The 17,219-nt window shown below is 35.1% G+C and overlaps 1 protein-coding gene across 1 annotated transcript in view; it reads left to right on the top strand.

The window, feature by feature from the left end:
- Positions 1 to 16,209, top strand: part of SLC5A8 (solute carrier family 5 member 8) — a 64,670-nt gene extending 48,461 nt beyond the window's left edge. The window contains exons 11-15 of the mRNA XM_032844324.1: positions 1,415 to 1,501; positions 4,884 to 5,089; positions 11,562 to 11,665; positions 14,949 to 15,028; positions 15,280 to 16,209. Of these exons, the coding sequence (XP_032700215.1) occupies positions 1,415 to 1,501; positions 4,884 to 5,089; positions 11,562 to 11,665; positions 14,949 to 15,028; positions 15,280 to 15,405 (603 nt within the window). The 3' untranslated portion in view covers positions 15,406 to 16,209. The remainder of the gene's footprint in view (positions 1 to 1,414; positions 1,502 to 4,883; positions 5,090 to 11,561; positions 11,666 to 14,948; positions 15,029 to 15,279) is intronic.
- The last annotated feature ends 1,010 nt before the right edge of the window (positions 16,210 to 17,219 follow it).

The raw sequence follows: 17,219 nt of genomic DNA, 5'->3' as shown, positions 1-17,219 counted from the left end.
TACCAGTTGTTAAAATAGTTTGATCTCATCCTGAGTATATGGATGAATGAATGAATGAATGAATGATAGATATCCAGAAGCTCCAAGCTTATCTAACATATCTAAGCCATAACCAATAAAACTCCTCTGAATATGCTTTTCTCCATAGTCTGCATTATTGCTTGTTCCTCCATAGTCTGCATTATTGCTTATAACTCTTATTGTGATTGATTCCCTTCTTTTTCGTATATCAGTTCTGGCTGAGTATCTGTAGTGAGGTGTCCTAATAGTGTCATCATAACTCCAAGCCAGTTCTTCCTTGCTTCATCTCTAACCAAGGTATTATTTCCTGATAGGCTTTTTTTTTTTTTTTTTTTTTTTTTTTTTTGGTATATTCCTTATACCTCTAAAACTGGCTCACAGGTCATACTGTCACAGCCTGCCTCATGGGCCATGTGACTTATTTCACATTTTTCAGTGAAGGCTGTCTTCCTTCCTGCTGGGCTTTGGTCAAGAGAAGTTGTGAAATCACTCCCTAGGATTATATTCTGAGCCCATATCCTCCTCAAACACTAGTTCTTTGTCAACTATATCCACACCACTACCACAAGGTAGACTTCTTAATTTTTTTTAACCTATAACTGCCATCTATATCCTATAAAATTTTCTTGACTTGATATTTTTTCTTTGATTTACTGATTCTGTTATCAAGCCCCTTTACTCTGTAGACAATGTGTCCTCTAATCCTTCTTTTATGCTTCTGTCCACTCTTAAAAATTAACCATTGGCTTACTGGGAACTCACATCTTTTGGAATTTTCAGGTTTTGCATTTCTCCATTATTCACATTGTAACTTTTTTTTTCACTAGCATGATTTTGGCATCTATACATCAAAGCAAAGGTTTCAGTTAGCCAATTAGATTTTAAATCAACATGATTTGAGCAATCTTTTTTTAAAGTAATCATATTTTTCATTCTAGTTCCATTCCTAGGGAATCAAGGATGGCATTGTGTTTCATTGCCATCTCTGCTCACTTAGCAGTACTTATCCACAGTTTTGTTTTACAGAAGATTTTGAGACTGTCAAAGCACAAAGGAGTGGTGTGATTGATTATTATCACTTGCAGGAACAGTTGGGAGAAGGAGTGTCCCTCTGGGCTTATGAATTCATATAGGTGTTCCTGCTGTCTTGTCGTGACTCTACCTTCTTTATATTCTGCTTCCTTTATTGAGGATACCTGAATGAACAAATGAATAGTTGAGACTGAGAAGCAGAAGCATTCAAGTTCTGATTACCTATTTGCCAATGACAAGGCTGCCATGATTTTGGGGAGGAGATTGATAACTTTAAATCCTCATTCTGATGAAATTACTTTGAAACACTTTAACTTGGTATTTGAGATTGCTAGTTACTGACTTTTTATTATTTTTGTAGGCAGCACTCAGCATATTTGGCATGGTTGGTGGGCCACTTCTGGGCTTGTTTGCTTTGGGCATTTTGGTTCCCTTTGCCAACTCAATTGTAAGTATAAAGAGTGAATATGTGTAAAGCTTACTTTCCCAACTTTAGTAGCAGCTCTTTAATTTTTTCTTAATTTGAAAGATATAGTTCCTTTGATATCTGTCATTAGTGACTTGATGGCTTAAATTACTCATATTGACTTTGCTGGAATATAAAATAAAGTGCTATGCACTGGGATCCTGCATATGTGAAACTAAATGGAAACTGCCAAAATAATATATATTATGAATATTATATAGCTAAATCATATAATATTACAATGTAACCATATAACTAAGCATATAATATTATAGAGTATATAATGTAAATAAAGGATATATATTATGAAATAATACATATTATGTTGTACATTATACGTAATATATATTATGAATATTACATAACTACAGGAATATTTTTTGTGGATTTATCTCTTTTGCCCTTCTTGAAAGTCATTAGGATTTCTATAAATATTTTTAAAATTTAAAATAAGTTAATTAGGGGCGCCTGGGTGGCTCAGTGGGTTAAAGCCTCTGCCTTCGGCTCAGGTCATGATCCCAGGGTCCTGGGATCGAGCCCCATATCGGGCTCTCTGCTCGGCAGGGAGCCTGCTTCCTCCTCTCTCTGCCTGCCTTTCTGCCTACTTGTGATCTCTATCTGTCAAATAAATAAATAAAATCTTTTAAAAAAATAAATAAAATAAAATAAGTTAATTAACATATAGTATATTATTAGCCTCAGAGGTCACTAAACTCTACCTCTAAAAATCACTAGGATTTAAAGAAAGGAGATCAACAGGCTCAGATGTGAAAGAGTTAAGAGCAGTAGAGCTGAGGATACCTGTGAATAGTCAGAGTACAGCAAAGGGAAGTAATAAGATAAGCTCCTCACCATCTTGACCAGAGAGTTTATATTCCTGATATTTAAAGCAATAGTTCCAATATCATGGTTCTGGCCCCAAAGGGGTGATCATAATTGGAATAGTATCCAGAATGAGGTAATACCTCTCTTCTACACAGACATTTTTGTGCTTTAAAGTACTAAATTTTGTTTGGAATAAATGAAATTGAAATTATTTCTCTGAAAGCCAGGAGAAACTCCACTGGGTAGTCCTGCTATAAGCTGAAGTTCAGGAAAAACTGATAATGTATGTATGGTTGTTTCATACAGTCATAGAATAACTGCAGAACTATGACTTTGAATTTAGAATTCCATTTTCTTCATCATTATGGATTGGTAAGATGGCTACTCATAAAGGCCATTACCATTATTATTAATAAGCACTGGATGTTATACACAAATAATGAATCATGGAACAAAAACTGATGATATATTGTATGGTAACTAACATAACAAACATAAAATAAATAAAAAAATAAAAAATAATTCTTAAGGAAAATAATTCTTAACAGATGGTAGCTACACTTGTGGTAAACATAGCATAGTGTATAGAGATGTTGACTCACTGTGTTGTATCCTGAAACTAATGTAACATTGTTTATCAACTGTACTCAAATAAAATTTTTTAAGAATAATTATTCTCAAATAATTGTCAATGAAGTATCATATGAAAAGCTAGTTTGGTAGAAATTAATCACAATGAAAGAATAGTTTGTATCTACCTCAGAATGTTGAAGCTTTGATTAGACTCTGGATTATTAAATGCACAGTGGTTTACTGAGTGTCTGAAACATTAAGAAAGACTGTTTTTTTTTTGGTGTCTTTCTGCACGGTTTCCATTTTATTTCTTTTTTTTAATAATCATTTTTTTTAAATTTCAGCATAACAGTATTCATTTTTTTTGTACCACACCCAGTGCTCCATGCAATCCATGCCCTCTCTAATACCCACCACCTGGTTCCATTTACTGCCACCATGGGTTGCCTCCAGAATAGCTATAGCAGACTTGGTTCCATATAACCTTTTCTGGGAAGTATGATATTATTATTCCTGTCATAGGAGGTACCTCTTTTTACTATACTCACATTTTTCATCAGCAGAGTATCTACCCTTGCTTTGGAATGGACTTCCTGCCTTCCTGTCTCCCTCCATCCTTCCCTCCCTTCCTCTCCTTCCCCTTTTCTCCTTCCCTTCCTTTGCTTTTCCTCCTCCTTTCTTTCCCCCCTCCTTCCCTCCCTTCCTGTCATTCATTCATTGAATATTTATGAGCTAAGCACTGTCCTGGGAATAGAGAACACTGAATATTTTTGCACTCATGGTCTTTATAATTTTGTGGATCTTTGATCAAGCCATGTACAATGCTGAGAAGCAAGTCTGGCTTGTCAACGGCTGGCCACACTACTATTCCAATCTCACATTATTGAAAAAATATTTATTGCATGCCTGCTATATGTCCAGCACTCTAGTAAGTGCTGGGATACCAAAACCAAAAAAATCTAATTCTGCTTTCAAGGTTCACTACTTAATGAAAGAGCTCATAGTGTTTGTCCCCAACATAAATCTTCTGATCTTGTCATCAGCCTTCATCTTATCCCATCAATACACCATTCTTTTTTCCTACCCTATGATTTTGCTTGTGTTCTTTCCCTTACTTCAAATATTCTCCCCTATCTTCTCTATGGGGAGCCCAAGGCACAGGCTGCCCTGTCTGGTCAGTATTCTTAAAAGAAGGGGGAAATTTTCACCACAGAGGAAGAGGCCCACCAGCTCAAGGTTTGCTTTTGTCCCCATCATTTGGAACTAGGGTTTAAATCATTCAAGGTCCAGTAGAATATCTGGACTGCTGGTGAAAAGCAGAAGTGGGGAACCCATTTTCCAAAGATTGAGAAACCAAATGTCTTCAGAGGGGACATCTCTTTTTGTCTTTAGAAATACATGGTGTGGTTGTATGCACCATTGCAGTCATTTGTGAAAATTGCTTCCTATTTTCCTCCTAGCTACCCTGAAGCACAATTACAATCATGCATGTTGTTAAATATGGGAATAAACTCTGAGTCTGCTTTTCCCTTCATAGTCTTTTGTGCATTTGGCATACTGTTTGTTCACAGGTTAAGCAAAAATAAAGGGGACAGTTGGCCTGGGGTCAACCATGTGATTGTTGTAGTTCTTTGGGTGTGAAGAGAGGAGGATGCAAAAAAAGACTGCTAGCCATGGAAGCAGAGTAGAAGGAATAGAATTATGAGATTAGCAAAAAGAAAAATGAGCAGGTTGAGATAAGGATATGGAAAAGGAATGGAGTTACTGGATTCCCAGGGCTCTGAGATGAGGGACCACTGGCTCATGCTGCCCTTGACAAGAAGCAATGATCTTGAGGGAGAGAATGATTTTAGGAGAGAAGCTGGTAAATCTGGCTTGGACCATGCTAAGCTTAATCTTCTGACATTAATTTCTATCTCAAAGAAAACTACATTATTTTTCTTTTAAAAACATTCTTGTTTTACAGGGAGCAATTGTTGGTTTGATGGCTGGATTTGCTGTTTCTCTGTGGGTTGGGATTGGAGCTCAACTTTATCCTCCACTGCCTGAGAGAACTATGCCATTAATCCTTGAAACCTATGGCTGTAACAGCACACACAATGTGACAAATTGGGTGACAACCACAGAAATGCCATTTTCTACTAGTGCTTTTCAAGTACACAGTGTGGAAAGGTATTGAATTAAGCTTCATAATGTGATATTTTAAAGAAATGCATGTGACAGGTAGAGAACCCCAGTTGCCCAGTTGCTGCAATTTTCCCTAATTCTGAAATGGGTAGAACCCTTGTGGCTTTTTGGCTATAGTATTTTGTTTGGTAACAGCAAAAATTGATGTATATTCTTAATTTTAATAAAAACCTCTGCCTCACTTACAGATCTGAAGAAAAATTGAATAATAACCAAAGAATTCTGTTATGGTTAAATGCTACCAAATATCAGCTCCAGTCGAATGAAAAATCATCTTGGTGAACTAAAGTGTTTTAAAATGAAAAGCAAAATTATAAAAGAAACACTGCTTATATAGGCTTTAAGTATAGCCTTTATAGTCTAAAGCTACAGTCATCTAAATATGTTAGATCATTGCTGTTTGTTTAGATTTAAAGATTCCTGATCTTTAGAGCACTGGCAATGAGTTACAGCTGTGATCAACTCACTTGCTGGAATTTTCTGTATGCAGTATACTTTTGGGCTCTGGGTCCTTATTTCATCTGATTTAATGAAATGATGTAGATCTATAGGTAGATGAGTGTTTTATAATACAGTTGATATAAGAGCAAGATTTCTTTAGTGGGCAATTAAATGTCTAGCCTTAAAACCTAAACCCTTTGGAGATATGCAAGGAATATAAAAATGAGGCTGCTGCCCCCAAATTATTGCCCCCAGTTTCAGCTTTCCTGGAATGAAATCATTTAAGACTCATTCCCTTTGGGTCAAGACGTGCTCTCTCCCTTTTAAACTGGAAGCACTCCTGAGAGAAAGAATGTGACTTATTATTAGTGATTCATGTTCAAATCATGAGTTCCTAACTACAAGAATGCTTGCCAATGGAAGTTCAAGGCTGATAAATGCTGCATGGGTAGAGAGAAAAGGTAGTTCCAGAACCTGAGACATTTTGGAGGAAGGTTTGACTAGGTGGGGTGCCATGGGGTGAGGGGCAGTGAAATGCCGAAAGCAGTTTGGACAAGCATGAAAACACTAATGTTTGTGTGTGAAGGGGGTAGTTGTTAGAGTTAGAAAGGGAGAAAAAAAATAATTGAAGGGTACGTGGGAGGACATTCAGGATATACTTCTTGTTTCACAATTTTGCTTAACATTTGTCCTGGTTATGTAAATATCTCTCTTAATTTAAGAGTCTGAGACAAAATAGTTATTTGGATTCTGAAACAAATAAATTAGCTGAAGTTTAGTATGTACCTGGTACCATAATGATTACTTTTATATGTTAGCTTGTTTATAAAATAACAGATAATAAATAAGAATTTCTAAGAATAAATGATATACTTAGGTCTGAGCTGGCCATTTATGTAGTATCACAAGAAGTCGTCCCCTCTTATTCACTGTGATTCCTGCCTTCCAGGAAGTTATAGTCTAGCTGGAGAGAGTGTGCTAATATACACAAAACAATTAATTCAGTAAGCACAGTAAATATAAAACTAGCACATGGTAAATAGTAATAAATACTTGATGAAGATCTGTTAAAAGAATGAATATAAACAAAGTTGGAGTGATTAGCATCAAGACTTTAGAGAGGTAGTACTACTTGAAGGATACAGAGGTTGGCTGGAAGGAGAGGGTCGGGAAAGTCACAGAAAATGACCAAAAGGGAAGTTGGACAAGAAAATAAACACTTAAACAATACCCTCTGGTAAGTGGTATTCATAGGTGATCAAGAGAGGCACCCTTCCTGGTAGAGTCAAAGAAACCTTCTTAGAGGAAGATTAATCAGGTGACCAGGGTTGGACAGAAGGGACAGACAGAAGTGGTGCATATGGCACAGTGGGGAAACAGTATATCTGAAAGCATGAAGGTCTGAAGCCACGTGGTATCTTAGGAAATCATACATAGTTCAGTGTCCCTAGAGTACAAGGGGAATAAACTACACAGCTAAAGATGAAACAAAATATTCTTTGGTTGCCTAGATAACATGTTTCCATTACCTAGATACAGTTTTTATTCTTTAAATTCCTTAATGCTTGATGGGTATATATTGGTAGCCCATCATAGTTTTAATTTGCATTTCCTTTATGATCAACTACCTTCAATACCTTTTTTTTTTTTTAAGATTTTATTTATTTGACAGAGAGAAATCACAAGTAGGTAAAGAGGCAGGCAGAGAGTGGGGGAGGGGAAGTAGGCTCCTTGCTGAACAGAGAGCCTGATGCGGGGCTGGATCCCAGGACCCTGAGATCATGCCACCCAGGCGCCCCCATTCAATACCTTTTTATTACATGGGGTTGTTTGTTTGTTTGTTTGCCATTTCCATTTGTATATGTACCTTTGTGACTTGGTTGTTGAATTCTTTAATCCAGCTTTAAATGGATTCTCATTTATTTTCTTATTTATTTGAGAATTTGTGATATATTCTAGATAAAATACATATTTTGAAATATTTTTCTCCTGCTTTGTGGGTTGCCTTTTTACTCTTGTATTGATACTATTTTGGTGGTCAGAATTTCTTCATTTTAATTAAGTTCAACTTATAAGTCTTTTTTTTTTCCCCTTTCAAGTTTTTATTTAAATTCCAGTTAGTTAACACATTGTGTAATATTAGTTTCAGGAGTAGAATTTATTGATTCATCACTTATAGAACACCCATTGCTCATCACAAGTACCCTCCTTGATGCAATCACCCATTAAACCCATCCCTCCACCCACCTACCTTCTAGCAACCTTCAGTGTTCTATATAGTTAAGAGTCTGTTTTATGGTTTGCTTCTATCTTTTCCCCCTCCATGTTCATCTGTTTTCTTTCTTAAATTCCACATATGACTGAATACGGTATTTGTCTTTCTCTGGCTGACTTATTTTGCTTCACATAATATACTCTAGCTCCATTTATATTATTGCAAATGACAAGATTTCATTCTTTTTTGTGGCTAATATTCTGTTGTGTATATGTACCACATCTTCTTTAACTATTCATCAGTCAATTGACTTTTGAGCTCTTTCCATAATTTGGCTATTTAGTTGAAAATGCTGCTATAGGGGCACCTGGGTGGCTCAGTGGGTTAAGCCTCTGCCTTTAGCTCAAGTCATGATCTCAGGGTCCTGGGATGGAGCCCCATGTCGGGCTCTCTGCTCAGTGGGGAGCCTGTTTTTTCCCTTCTCTCTCTGCCTGCTACTCTGCCTACTTCTGATCTCTCTTGGTCAAATAAATAAATAAAATGAAAAAAAAAAAGAAAAGAAAATGCTGCTATAAGCATTGAGGGGGTCATGCATCTCTTTACATCCTTATTTTTGTATCCTTTGGGTAAGTACCTACTAGTGCAATTGCTAGATCATAGCTTTCTTTTTAAGTTTTTGAGGAATCTCCATTCTGTTTTCCAGAGTGCCTACACCAGTTTGCTTTCCCACCAGCAGTGTAAGAGGGTTCTCCTTTCTCCACATCCTCACCAATATTTGTTGTTTGCTGTGTTAATTTTAGCCATTCTGACAGGTGTGAGGTGATATCTCATTGTAGTTTTGATTTGTATTCCTCTGATAATGAGTGATGTTGAACATCTTTTCATATCTGTTAGTTATCTGTATGTCTTCTTTGGAGAAATATCTATTCATGTCTTCTGCCCATTTCTTAATTGGATTATTTTTGGGGGGTGTTGGGTTTGATAAATTCTGTATAGCTTTTGGATACTAATCCTTTATCAGATATGTCATTTGCAAATATCTTCACCCATTCTGAAGGCTGCTTTTTAGTTTTGTTGATTGTTTCTTCATTGTGCAGAAGCTTTTTTATCTTTATGAAGTCCCAGTAGTTAATTTTGCTTTTGTTTCCCTTGCCTCTAGTAAGAAGTTGCTACGGCTGATGTCAAAGAGGTTGCTCCTGTGTTCTCCTCTAGGATTTTGATGGTTTCCTGTCTCACATTTATGTCTTTCACCCATTTTGAATTTATTTTTGTGTGTGGTGTAAGGAAGTGGTCCAGTTTCATTCTTTTGCAAGTTGCTATCCAGTTTTCCCAAGACAATTTGTTGAAGAGATAGTCTTTTTTCCATTGGATTCTTTCCTGCTTTGTCAAAGATTAGTTGGTCATATAGTTGTGGGTCCATTTCTGGGTTTTCTACTCTTTTCCACTGATCTATATGTCATTTTATATCAGTACCATACTTTCTTAGTCACTACAGCTTTGTAATATAGCTTGAAGTCCAGAATTGTGATACCTCCAGCTTTGCTTTTCTTTTTGAAGTTTGTTTTGGCTATTTGGGGTCTTTTGTGGTTCCATACAAATTTTAGGATTGTTTGTTCTAGCTCTGTAAAAAAAAATGCTGGTGATATTTTGATAGGGATTGCATTAAATGTGAGATTACTTTGGGAAGTATAGACATTTTAAGAATATTTGTTCTTCCTATCCATGAGCATGGAATATTTTCCCATTTATTTGTGTCATCTTCAGTTTCTTTCAAAAGTGTTTTGTAGTTTTCAGAGTGTACCTCTTTCACTTCCTTGTTTAGGTTTATTCCTAGATAGCTTATGGTATTTGGTGCAATTTAAATGGAATCGGGTCCTTGATTTCCCTTTCTGCTACTTCATTATTGGTATATAGGAATGCAACTGATTTCTGTACATTGATTTTGTATCCTATTACTTTACTGAATATATGTATTAGTTCTATCAATTTCTGGTGGAGTATTTCAGGTTTTCTACATAGAGTATCATGTCATTTGAGAATTAAACCAAAAACTGTAACAAGAGATAAAGAAGGACAGTATATCATAATAAAGGGGTCTATACAGAAAGAAGATCTAACAATTATAAGTACTTATGTTCTCAACTCAGGAGTACCCAAATATATAAAACAACTGATAACAAAGGAGATCATTGATAATAATACAATAACAGGAGGGGACTTTAACACCCCACTTATACCAATGACAGATCATCTAAACAGAAAATCAACAAAGAAACAATGGCTTTGAATGACACACTGGATAGATGGATTTAACAGATATATTCAGAACATTTCATTCTAAAGTAGTAGAATACACATTCTTTTTGAGTGTATATGGGACATTTTCCAGAACAGATCACATACTAGGTCACAAATCAAGCCTCAATAAGTATAGAAAGATTGAGATCATACCATGCATATTTTCTGATCACAATGCTATGAAACTTAATGTCAACCATAAGAAAAATTTGAAAAGATCACAAATACATAGAGGTTAAAGAATATCCTACTAAAGAATAAATTATCAGTCTTTCCCTATATTGTTAGTCCTTTGTGTGTTCCAATTAAGAAATCCTTGCCTATCTTGAGGTCATAAAGAGATTCCTCTAATTTTTCATTTAAAAGCTTTATTGTTAACTATTTCCATTAATGAAATGTAATCTACTTTGGAATTGATTTCTGTAGGTGCTATAATCAAGACTCATTTTTTTCCCATATGGATATTCAGTTAACTAAATACCACTTATTGGAAAGACCTTCCCTTTGCCCCATTGCAAATGAGTATCAAATTTAACTAAACCAGATACTGTCTTCTTGGTCTGTTTCTTGATTCTCTATTCTGTTCTATTTTGTCTGTTTTTCCACCAGTAATACTGCATGATCTTAATTTCAATAGCTTACCTCAATGTGTTTCCCTTCTTTCTGGGATCTTGGCCTCTCAATTTCTAATTGCCTGCCTGCCCCATTCCTCCACTTTTTATCCATTGTTCTTAGCCAGATGTGTTCTAAATCAAGCTACTCTATTAAAGCTAAAAGTGGGATTCTAGAACAATCATTTTAGAAACATCAGGTCATGTTACTCCTCCATTTAAAATACTGCCACAAGTGCCATTGCCCAGAGTAAAACCCAAACTTCATACAAATCTAACTACAACAACAAAAAAGACCTCTGCCTTCCTCTCGTCTTGTATTTCTCTTATGTTGCTAATTATGATATAGTCAGCTGGTGTTTACCTCTGTCTAGGATGCTTTCCTCAAAAACTTCTTGTTATTCATATCTCAGTTCAAACGTCGCTTCACAAATGCTTTCTCTGACATTAGGGTATAGTTAGTTCTTTCCACTCTGTTTCACATTACCTTGTTTTATTTTCATTATAGTGCTTTTCACCAGTGGAAATTATTGTATTTATTAGCTTACTTATTTACTGTATTTCTCTTCCCATTAGAATGCAAATTTTATGAGGGCAGGAGCCTTATTAACTTTTTTTATGGTAGACTTTCCAATGACAAGAACAGTGCTTGGGACATAAAGCAGAGTTGAATGAATACAGATGGACATTTAGTATTATAGCGTATGGTCAAGATTAAGTCAGGCTTTTAATTCTTGATCCAATAAGATAAAGATGGAACAGTAGTTTATAACATTAAAAACATTGTTAAAATTTTTATTTTGACTTTGCCATTCATGAAAATTATCGACACTGCTGTAGTTGCTAGGTGCATTATATAAAATCTTACAGTTATGCTTTTGTTCTTTCTTAGGACTCCGCTGATGGATAACTGGTATTCTTTATCATATCTATACTTCAGCACTCTGGGAACTTTGGTAACGGTATTCATGGGAATGCTAATCAGTTTACCAACAGGTAGATATCTAAACATTACTATTGCTGTATTTACCTAGATATCAGTTTTTACTCTATCTCTTTTATAGCTATTTATGTTATTTTTCTATAGGCCTGTTAACAACTAGGTTAATTACTTGTTCCATTTTCCTCGTGGGAAATTTGAATGCCTGTACTTGAAAGCAGAAGACCCTATTTGAACCTTTGTTCTGCCACTCACTAGCTGCATAAACTTAGGGAAGTCCGTATGGCTACTCTGAGGCTTAGCTATCTTATGTGTAAATGAGGATAATGGCAATTGACTTGCTTTTCTCACAGGTTGCTGTAAGAAAAAATAAAGTGCTTGACAAAATTGTATGTAGCTACTGCAATGCTAGGATTCTACATGTATTATTACAACAGTCCTGTCTCATGATATTTTCATTGTCCTATGCTGGCTTTTTGTAAACTGTAAAGAAGTATACAATAGGAATGATCATTACAATCTTTACATCTGAACATAGTGTGAGGCTTTTTTCACATGTCCATAAATTTTAAAATGTTATTTAAAAAAACATATTGATAATACACATCTTATACACTGCTCTCTGGGATTGCTATAGAGCTGTTACCCTGGGACTTCATTTTGTCTTCATTTTGTGAATTCCCTTGGTCTCCCTCCTGTGTTGGATTCCCTATTGCCAGTATTCCATTATTTATAATTCTTGTTTATCCCCTTAATTGAATAGAGCACATCCTTTAGCATGTTCTTGAGAAAGGGTAGACAAGAGATTTAGAGATGTGGTGTCTTTTGAAAAAATGTCTTTAATTCTCCCTTATACTTGATTGATTGTTTGTTTGAGTAGAGAATCCTAAAAAAATAGCTTTCTTATTTCTGAAAGGATGTCTTAATTTTCTCCTAGATGATTATGTTTTTACTGAGAATGCCAGTGCCATGCTACCTGTTGGCAGTTTGCATGTGACTCATTTCACAATGATTGCTTTGCCCTAAGCCCTTGTTATGGCGTTTTCAATCTGGAGACCTATGTCCTTCAGTTTGTGGACATTTTCCTATATTATTATTTTTGTAATTTCCTGTGATTTTCTGTTTTCACTTTCTGGAAACTCTTGTTAGTCAAATGTTTTAGTCTCAGACAGTTATTCTAATTTTCTTCTCTTTTCTCTTGTATTTTCCATTACTGTGTCTTTTAGGTCTACTACATGGGATACTTTTCCAATTACTTTTCCAATAATTCTCAAAGGAGCACTCTGATCCAGTTTTGAGAATAGTCTATAAGGGAAGGAGGGCAGGTAGGAGGCTATTGCAATAATCCAGGTGAGCGACTGTGGTAGCTCAAAGCCGGGTAGCCGTATAGAGCTAGTGAGAAGTGCCAGACTTCCTGATTTCCTGCATTCCCTCACCCATGTACATCCATAGTAACCAGAGGAGGGGAAGGCAGCCCCACAGCCCTCTTCATCAAAGGTGCAGTCACTAGTCAAAAATCCTATACTTTGTCCTAGTATGTCTGATGTCTTTGTTTACTTTATGCTAAGTGGCACTATGCCACTTGAAGGAATTCTGTCAATCATTGTTTTGTGGCTCCTGAATAGCACTGCCTTTCACACTTCTGCGATACTTATATTTACAATTAACAAATTATATTAATAATTAGTAGTGTATTAATATGACAACAATTATATTAATTATAATTATTATATATTCAATGCATAATTACACATTTATAATAAAGTTTGTAGTTATTTATTACCTCTTAAACACATTTTAAACTATTCTCTTTCGTTTCAAAAATGACTGTGCCTTTCTTCATAAATAAAATTACCAACACAGTAGATTTATTCTTCTGTCTGTTTTGATATATTTTAAGATGGATTTTAAAGTTTCTTACCAGTAACCCAATTATTCAGGTCAGGAATACACCTAAAGAGTCTCCTTGTACTATTTGACCTCAGATCCTTATTCAACACATTCCTTTTTCTTTAAGAAAATGGAGTATCGGAGCATTCCCTTTGAGAACTCCTCTTTTTTTCCCTTAAAATTTTTATTCTGATAACCATATATGCCTGCTTCTTTTGTTTTATAAAGTCATGCTTTACCTAGGTGAGCAGGCATCCAGTGATAAAAAAAAACAACTCAACTTCATTATTTCATAAATGACTTATTTCCACTTCACAGCAGCAATGAGCATCTCAAGAAAATAATCTAGAAACATGAAATCCTAACACTATTTGAGAAATAAATAGGAAGATTCAGTAAGAATTCCAGGTATACAGACTGGGTTGGCATTTCAGTTTCACCCTACGTGTACTGTGTACCATGAGTGGGTCTGTCTCCTCATCAGTAAAATGGGGTAAATAAGGCCTTAAAAAAACCATAAGCTATGAGTACAGTAATTGTTTTACTCATGTCTGTCTCTCCAACACCTAGTAGAGTCTCTAGCAGATGGTAGGCACTCAACAATGTCGAAGGAATTAATTTTAAGTTGATTTCATCCCCAGAAGAGCAGAGGCTCCCATAATTAAAAGCCTAATATTTGTACTGAATTGGTGGTTCCCAAATATTAGAGAGCATGAAGATCACTTTGGAAATTTGGTTAAAATCAGGATTCAGTGGCCCCGCTCCAGAGTTTTGAACTGGGTTGGTCCAGGTTGAAGTCTAGGAATCTGCATTTGATGTATGTCTGCTAGATGATTTGTATAAAAGTAGTTTGAGAACCACACAATTTTAAAAAGCTTTGTCTTTGATCTACGAATAAAATATCAAAACAAAGAATAATTTTTTATAAAACAGAATGCTAGGGAAGAAGAGTTGAATCAAATACCAATCATTATATTGATTTTAACTTAACTAATGTATTCAGCATTTCATAATTTCCTGCATTTCCTCATGCACCTCTACGTTCATAGCCATTAAACTGGGGAAAGGCACCTCCTCTGTCTGCAGCAGAGGCAGATGGCTTGATATTTGATTGGTAGATCACAAAGGTTGCTTTTAAATCCATTTCCTTATGAGTCTTGGGCTCTTAGGTTAAGTACCATACGAGGTAGGTGGCTTGCATTTAAGAACCATCTCATTCATCTTCAAACACTAGACTCATTTGTCACAGTTAGAGGCTTACAGAATCTAAGACCAAGAGAAGGGAAATGGTGAGCCAAGTCTTCAGCACGATGTAAAAGATACTCTTTCTCTGCGTGTTTTATGAGTGTGTAGAGTTGAATGTGCACAAGGTAAATTCTTGTATGATGGGCCGTCACTGGGTAGTTACAGATACCTTTTAACATTGTAAATGATGTAAATGTTTTTCAGGAGGAAGGAAACAAAACTTAGACCGCAGATTCCTATTAACCAAAGAGGACTTTTTATCCAATTTTGACATTTTTAAGAAAGTAAGTTGCTTTCTTTCTCCTTACATTAGTAAGACCGTGCTTTTATTACCAGGATAGCATACTAGTTAGTCCTTGGACTCTCTTTTGAACTCTGATGGGCAAGGAAAATATTTGCCCTATTCTTTGATTTCTATTGTATATCTTGTCTTCAATAGACGGCAAAGCTGATTTAGAGGGAAAAAAGCAGTAACAATTATTTAGAATTGAATAGTTCCTTTTTTTGGCTAATCACTGTTAACATTTTCTTTTAGAAGGAGCATATTTTAAGCTATAAATCTCACCCGGTAGAAGACGGTGGAACTGATAATCCTGCCTTCAACCATATTGAACTGAACTTCCCAGATCAAAGTGGCAAGATGAGTGGGACTCATTTGTGAAGCATCTGTGATACTAGATGATCTTAAACAGTGACTCAGTTACATATGTTTCCTAAGATAATTGGACCAGATTTGGACTTCTTTTTGGGGGGAGGGTTCGATAATGAGTGAAGTTTTGGGGGAGCCTTTTAGGGGTAAAATTTTGTTGAAGCAAAGTGCTGATTCTTCGCTTACTATATTCCTTAACTGATGCTACTCTGGAGTTAAGAATTTCAGCATCAGCATTTTCCTTTATTTCTCTTTTATTTTAATGAAGATGTCATTGTGAAAGTTATGACCACATATTGCTAAAGGATTAATATATACATATACACACCTACTTGATGGTCAAAAAAGAGTATTTTAAATTTGGGCATTATTAAAAATATTTTCTATGCATTTGTTACTAGCATATAAGTTTTGGGGTTTCCCAAAATCAGATATAATACTGAAAAGACCTTTTGTCCTTCTACAACATATTGTATTTTTAGGAAACAGTGAGATGATGAATCCATGTTGTCTAGATCTTTGCTTCTCACTGATCCATATCAGCCCTATCAGGGAGCTTATTAACTCTGGAACCAATTCTGGCTCAGGAAGGTGGTAATCAAGAAGCATCCTGTTTGGGAGAGAACATAGGCCCAGTGATCAAGGTCTTTTTGGTTCTACTTACCTATTCTTGTGCCTTTTTGCTAATTATCTACAACTCCTGGCCATTGGCTGTTTATATTGTCTTACACCCCAGTTCTTATATGCAATCCCAATTTCTGACCCATCAGCTCAGATTTTGTTGTACACTTTACTTTTCTTGTCTTCCTAGTTTTCTATTTACTATGTTACCTTGGACTTGTATATGTCTTGAAATACCCAGTGTGAATCATGCTACCCCTGATCCTGGTTTACAAAGTCACAGACTATAAATTAGAAATCCTATGAACCTGATACTGACTAAAGTATTTATAACATAAGTACTTAACGGATTTGGTCACCCAAGAACATTTACATGATTAAAATGATTAAGTTCCATGGAATTGCATGATTATGTTGAATGATACTAATTTGAATGTCAACTAATTTACAGTCAGTTGAATTTAAGTGTACATACATATGCTTAGAAGTCTTGAATTCTAGTGTATTCACCCATTTAAAGACCTACATTACATAGGTAAACACACTACTTTTTAATTAATGTTCTGAATTACCAACTATCTGCTTTCTTTCATGCTTTAAAATTTCAAGTAGAAATCTTAAAGTTTATTTTGTTTATCTTGCTACATTTCCAGCTAAGGGTTTGGTCACAGACTTTTATCAATAACATTTTTTTTCTACAGTTCTTGCATTAGATACTGTTTAGAAATGTGTTTGTTTGTTTGTTTGCCCTACAATATTTTAAAATAATATGAGAAACATTTAGGTACATTAAATAGGTTTTAGAATTAAATATGTTCTTGCTTATTTTCTGATATTTAGGTAAGTATGCTTTGTACTTTTAAAGGTTGCCAACTGAAAACATGAAGCAATAAAAAAATAGGAAGTAGCATTTATCTAAAGAAAGATTTATGTAACATTTAAATTAATGATGTGTTAATGTATTTCATATGTGTATAGATGTTATTTTTTAAATCAATATGTTTGTAAGCATATATCAAACTTTGTAAATCTTTCTACAATTTTTAATAAGTAGGGAGATATCACTTATTTGTTTCATGCAAGTGTGATTTGAACTATTATTTATTTAGTAAGTGTAAATGCACATGTGTGTAGAATGCTTCAGTTTTGGAAATCAAAGTCCAGTTATATAAATTTTTCCTTATCTACAAAGATTATGCCACGTG

Source organism: Lontra canadensis, unplaced genomic scaffold, assembly GCF_010015895.1.
Source record: "Lontra canadensis isolate GAN:19392208 unplaced genomic scaffold, GSC_riverotter_1.0 scaffold150, whole genome shotgun sequence".
Lineage (NCBI taxonomy): Eukaryota > Metazoa > Chordata > Mammalia > Carnivora > Mustelidae > Lontra > Lontra canadensis.
Note: the sequence above shows the minus strand (reverse complement) of the source record. Positions and strands in the feature narration are given on the sequence as shown.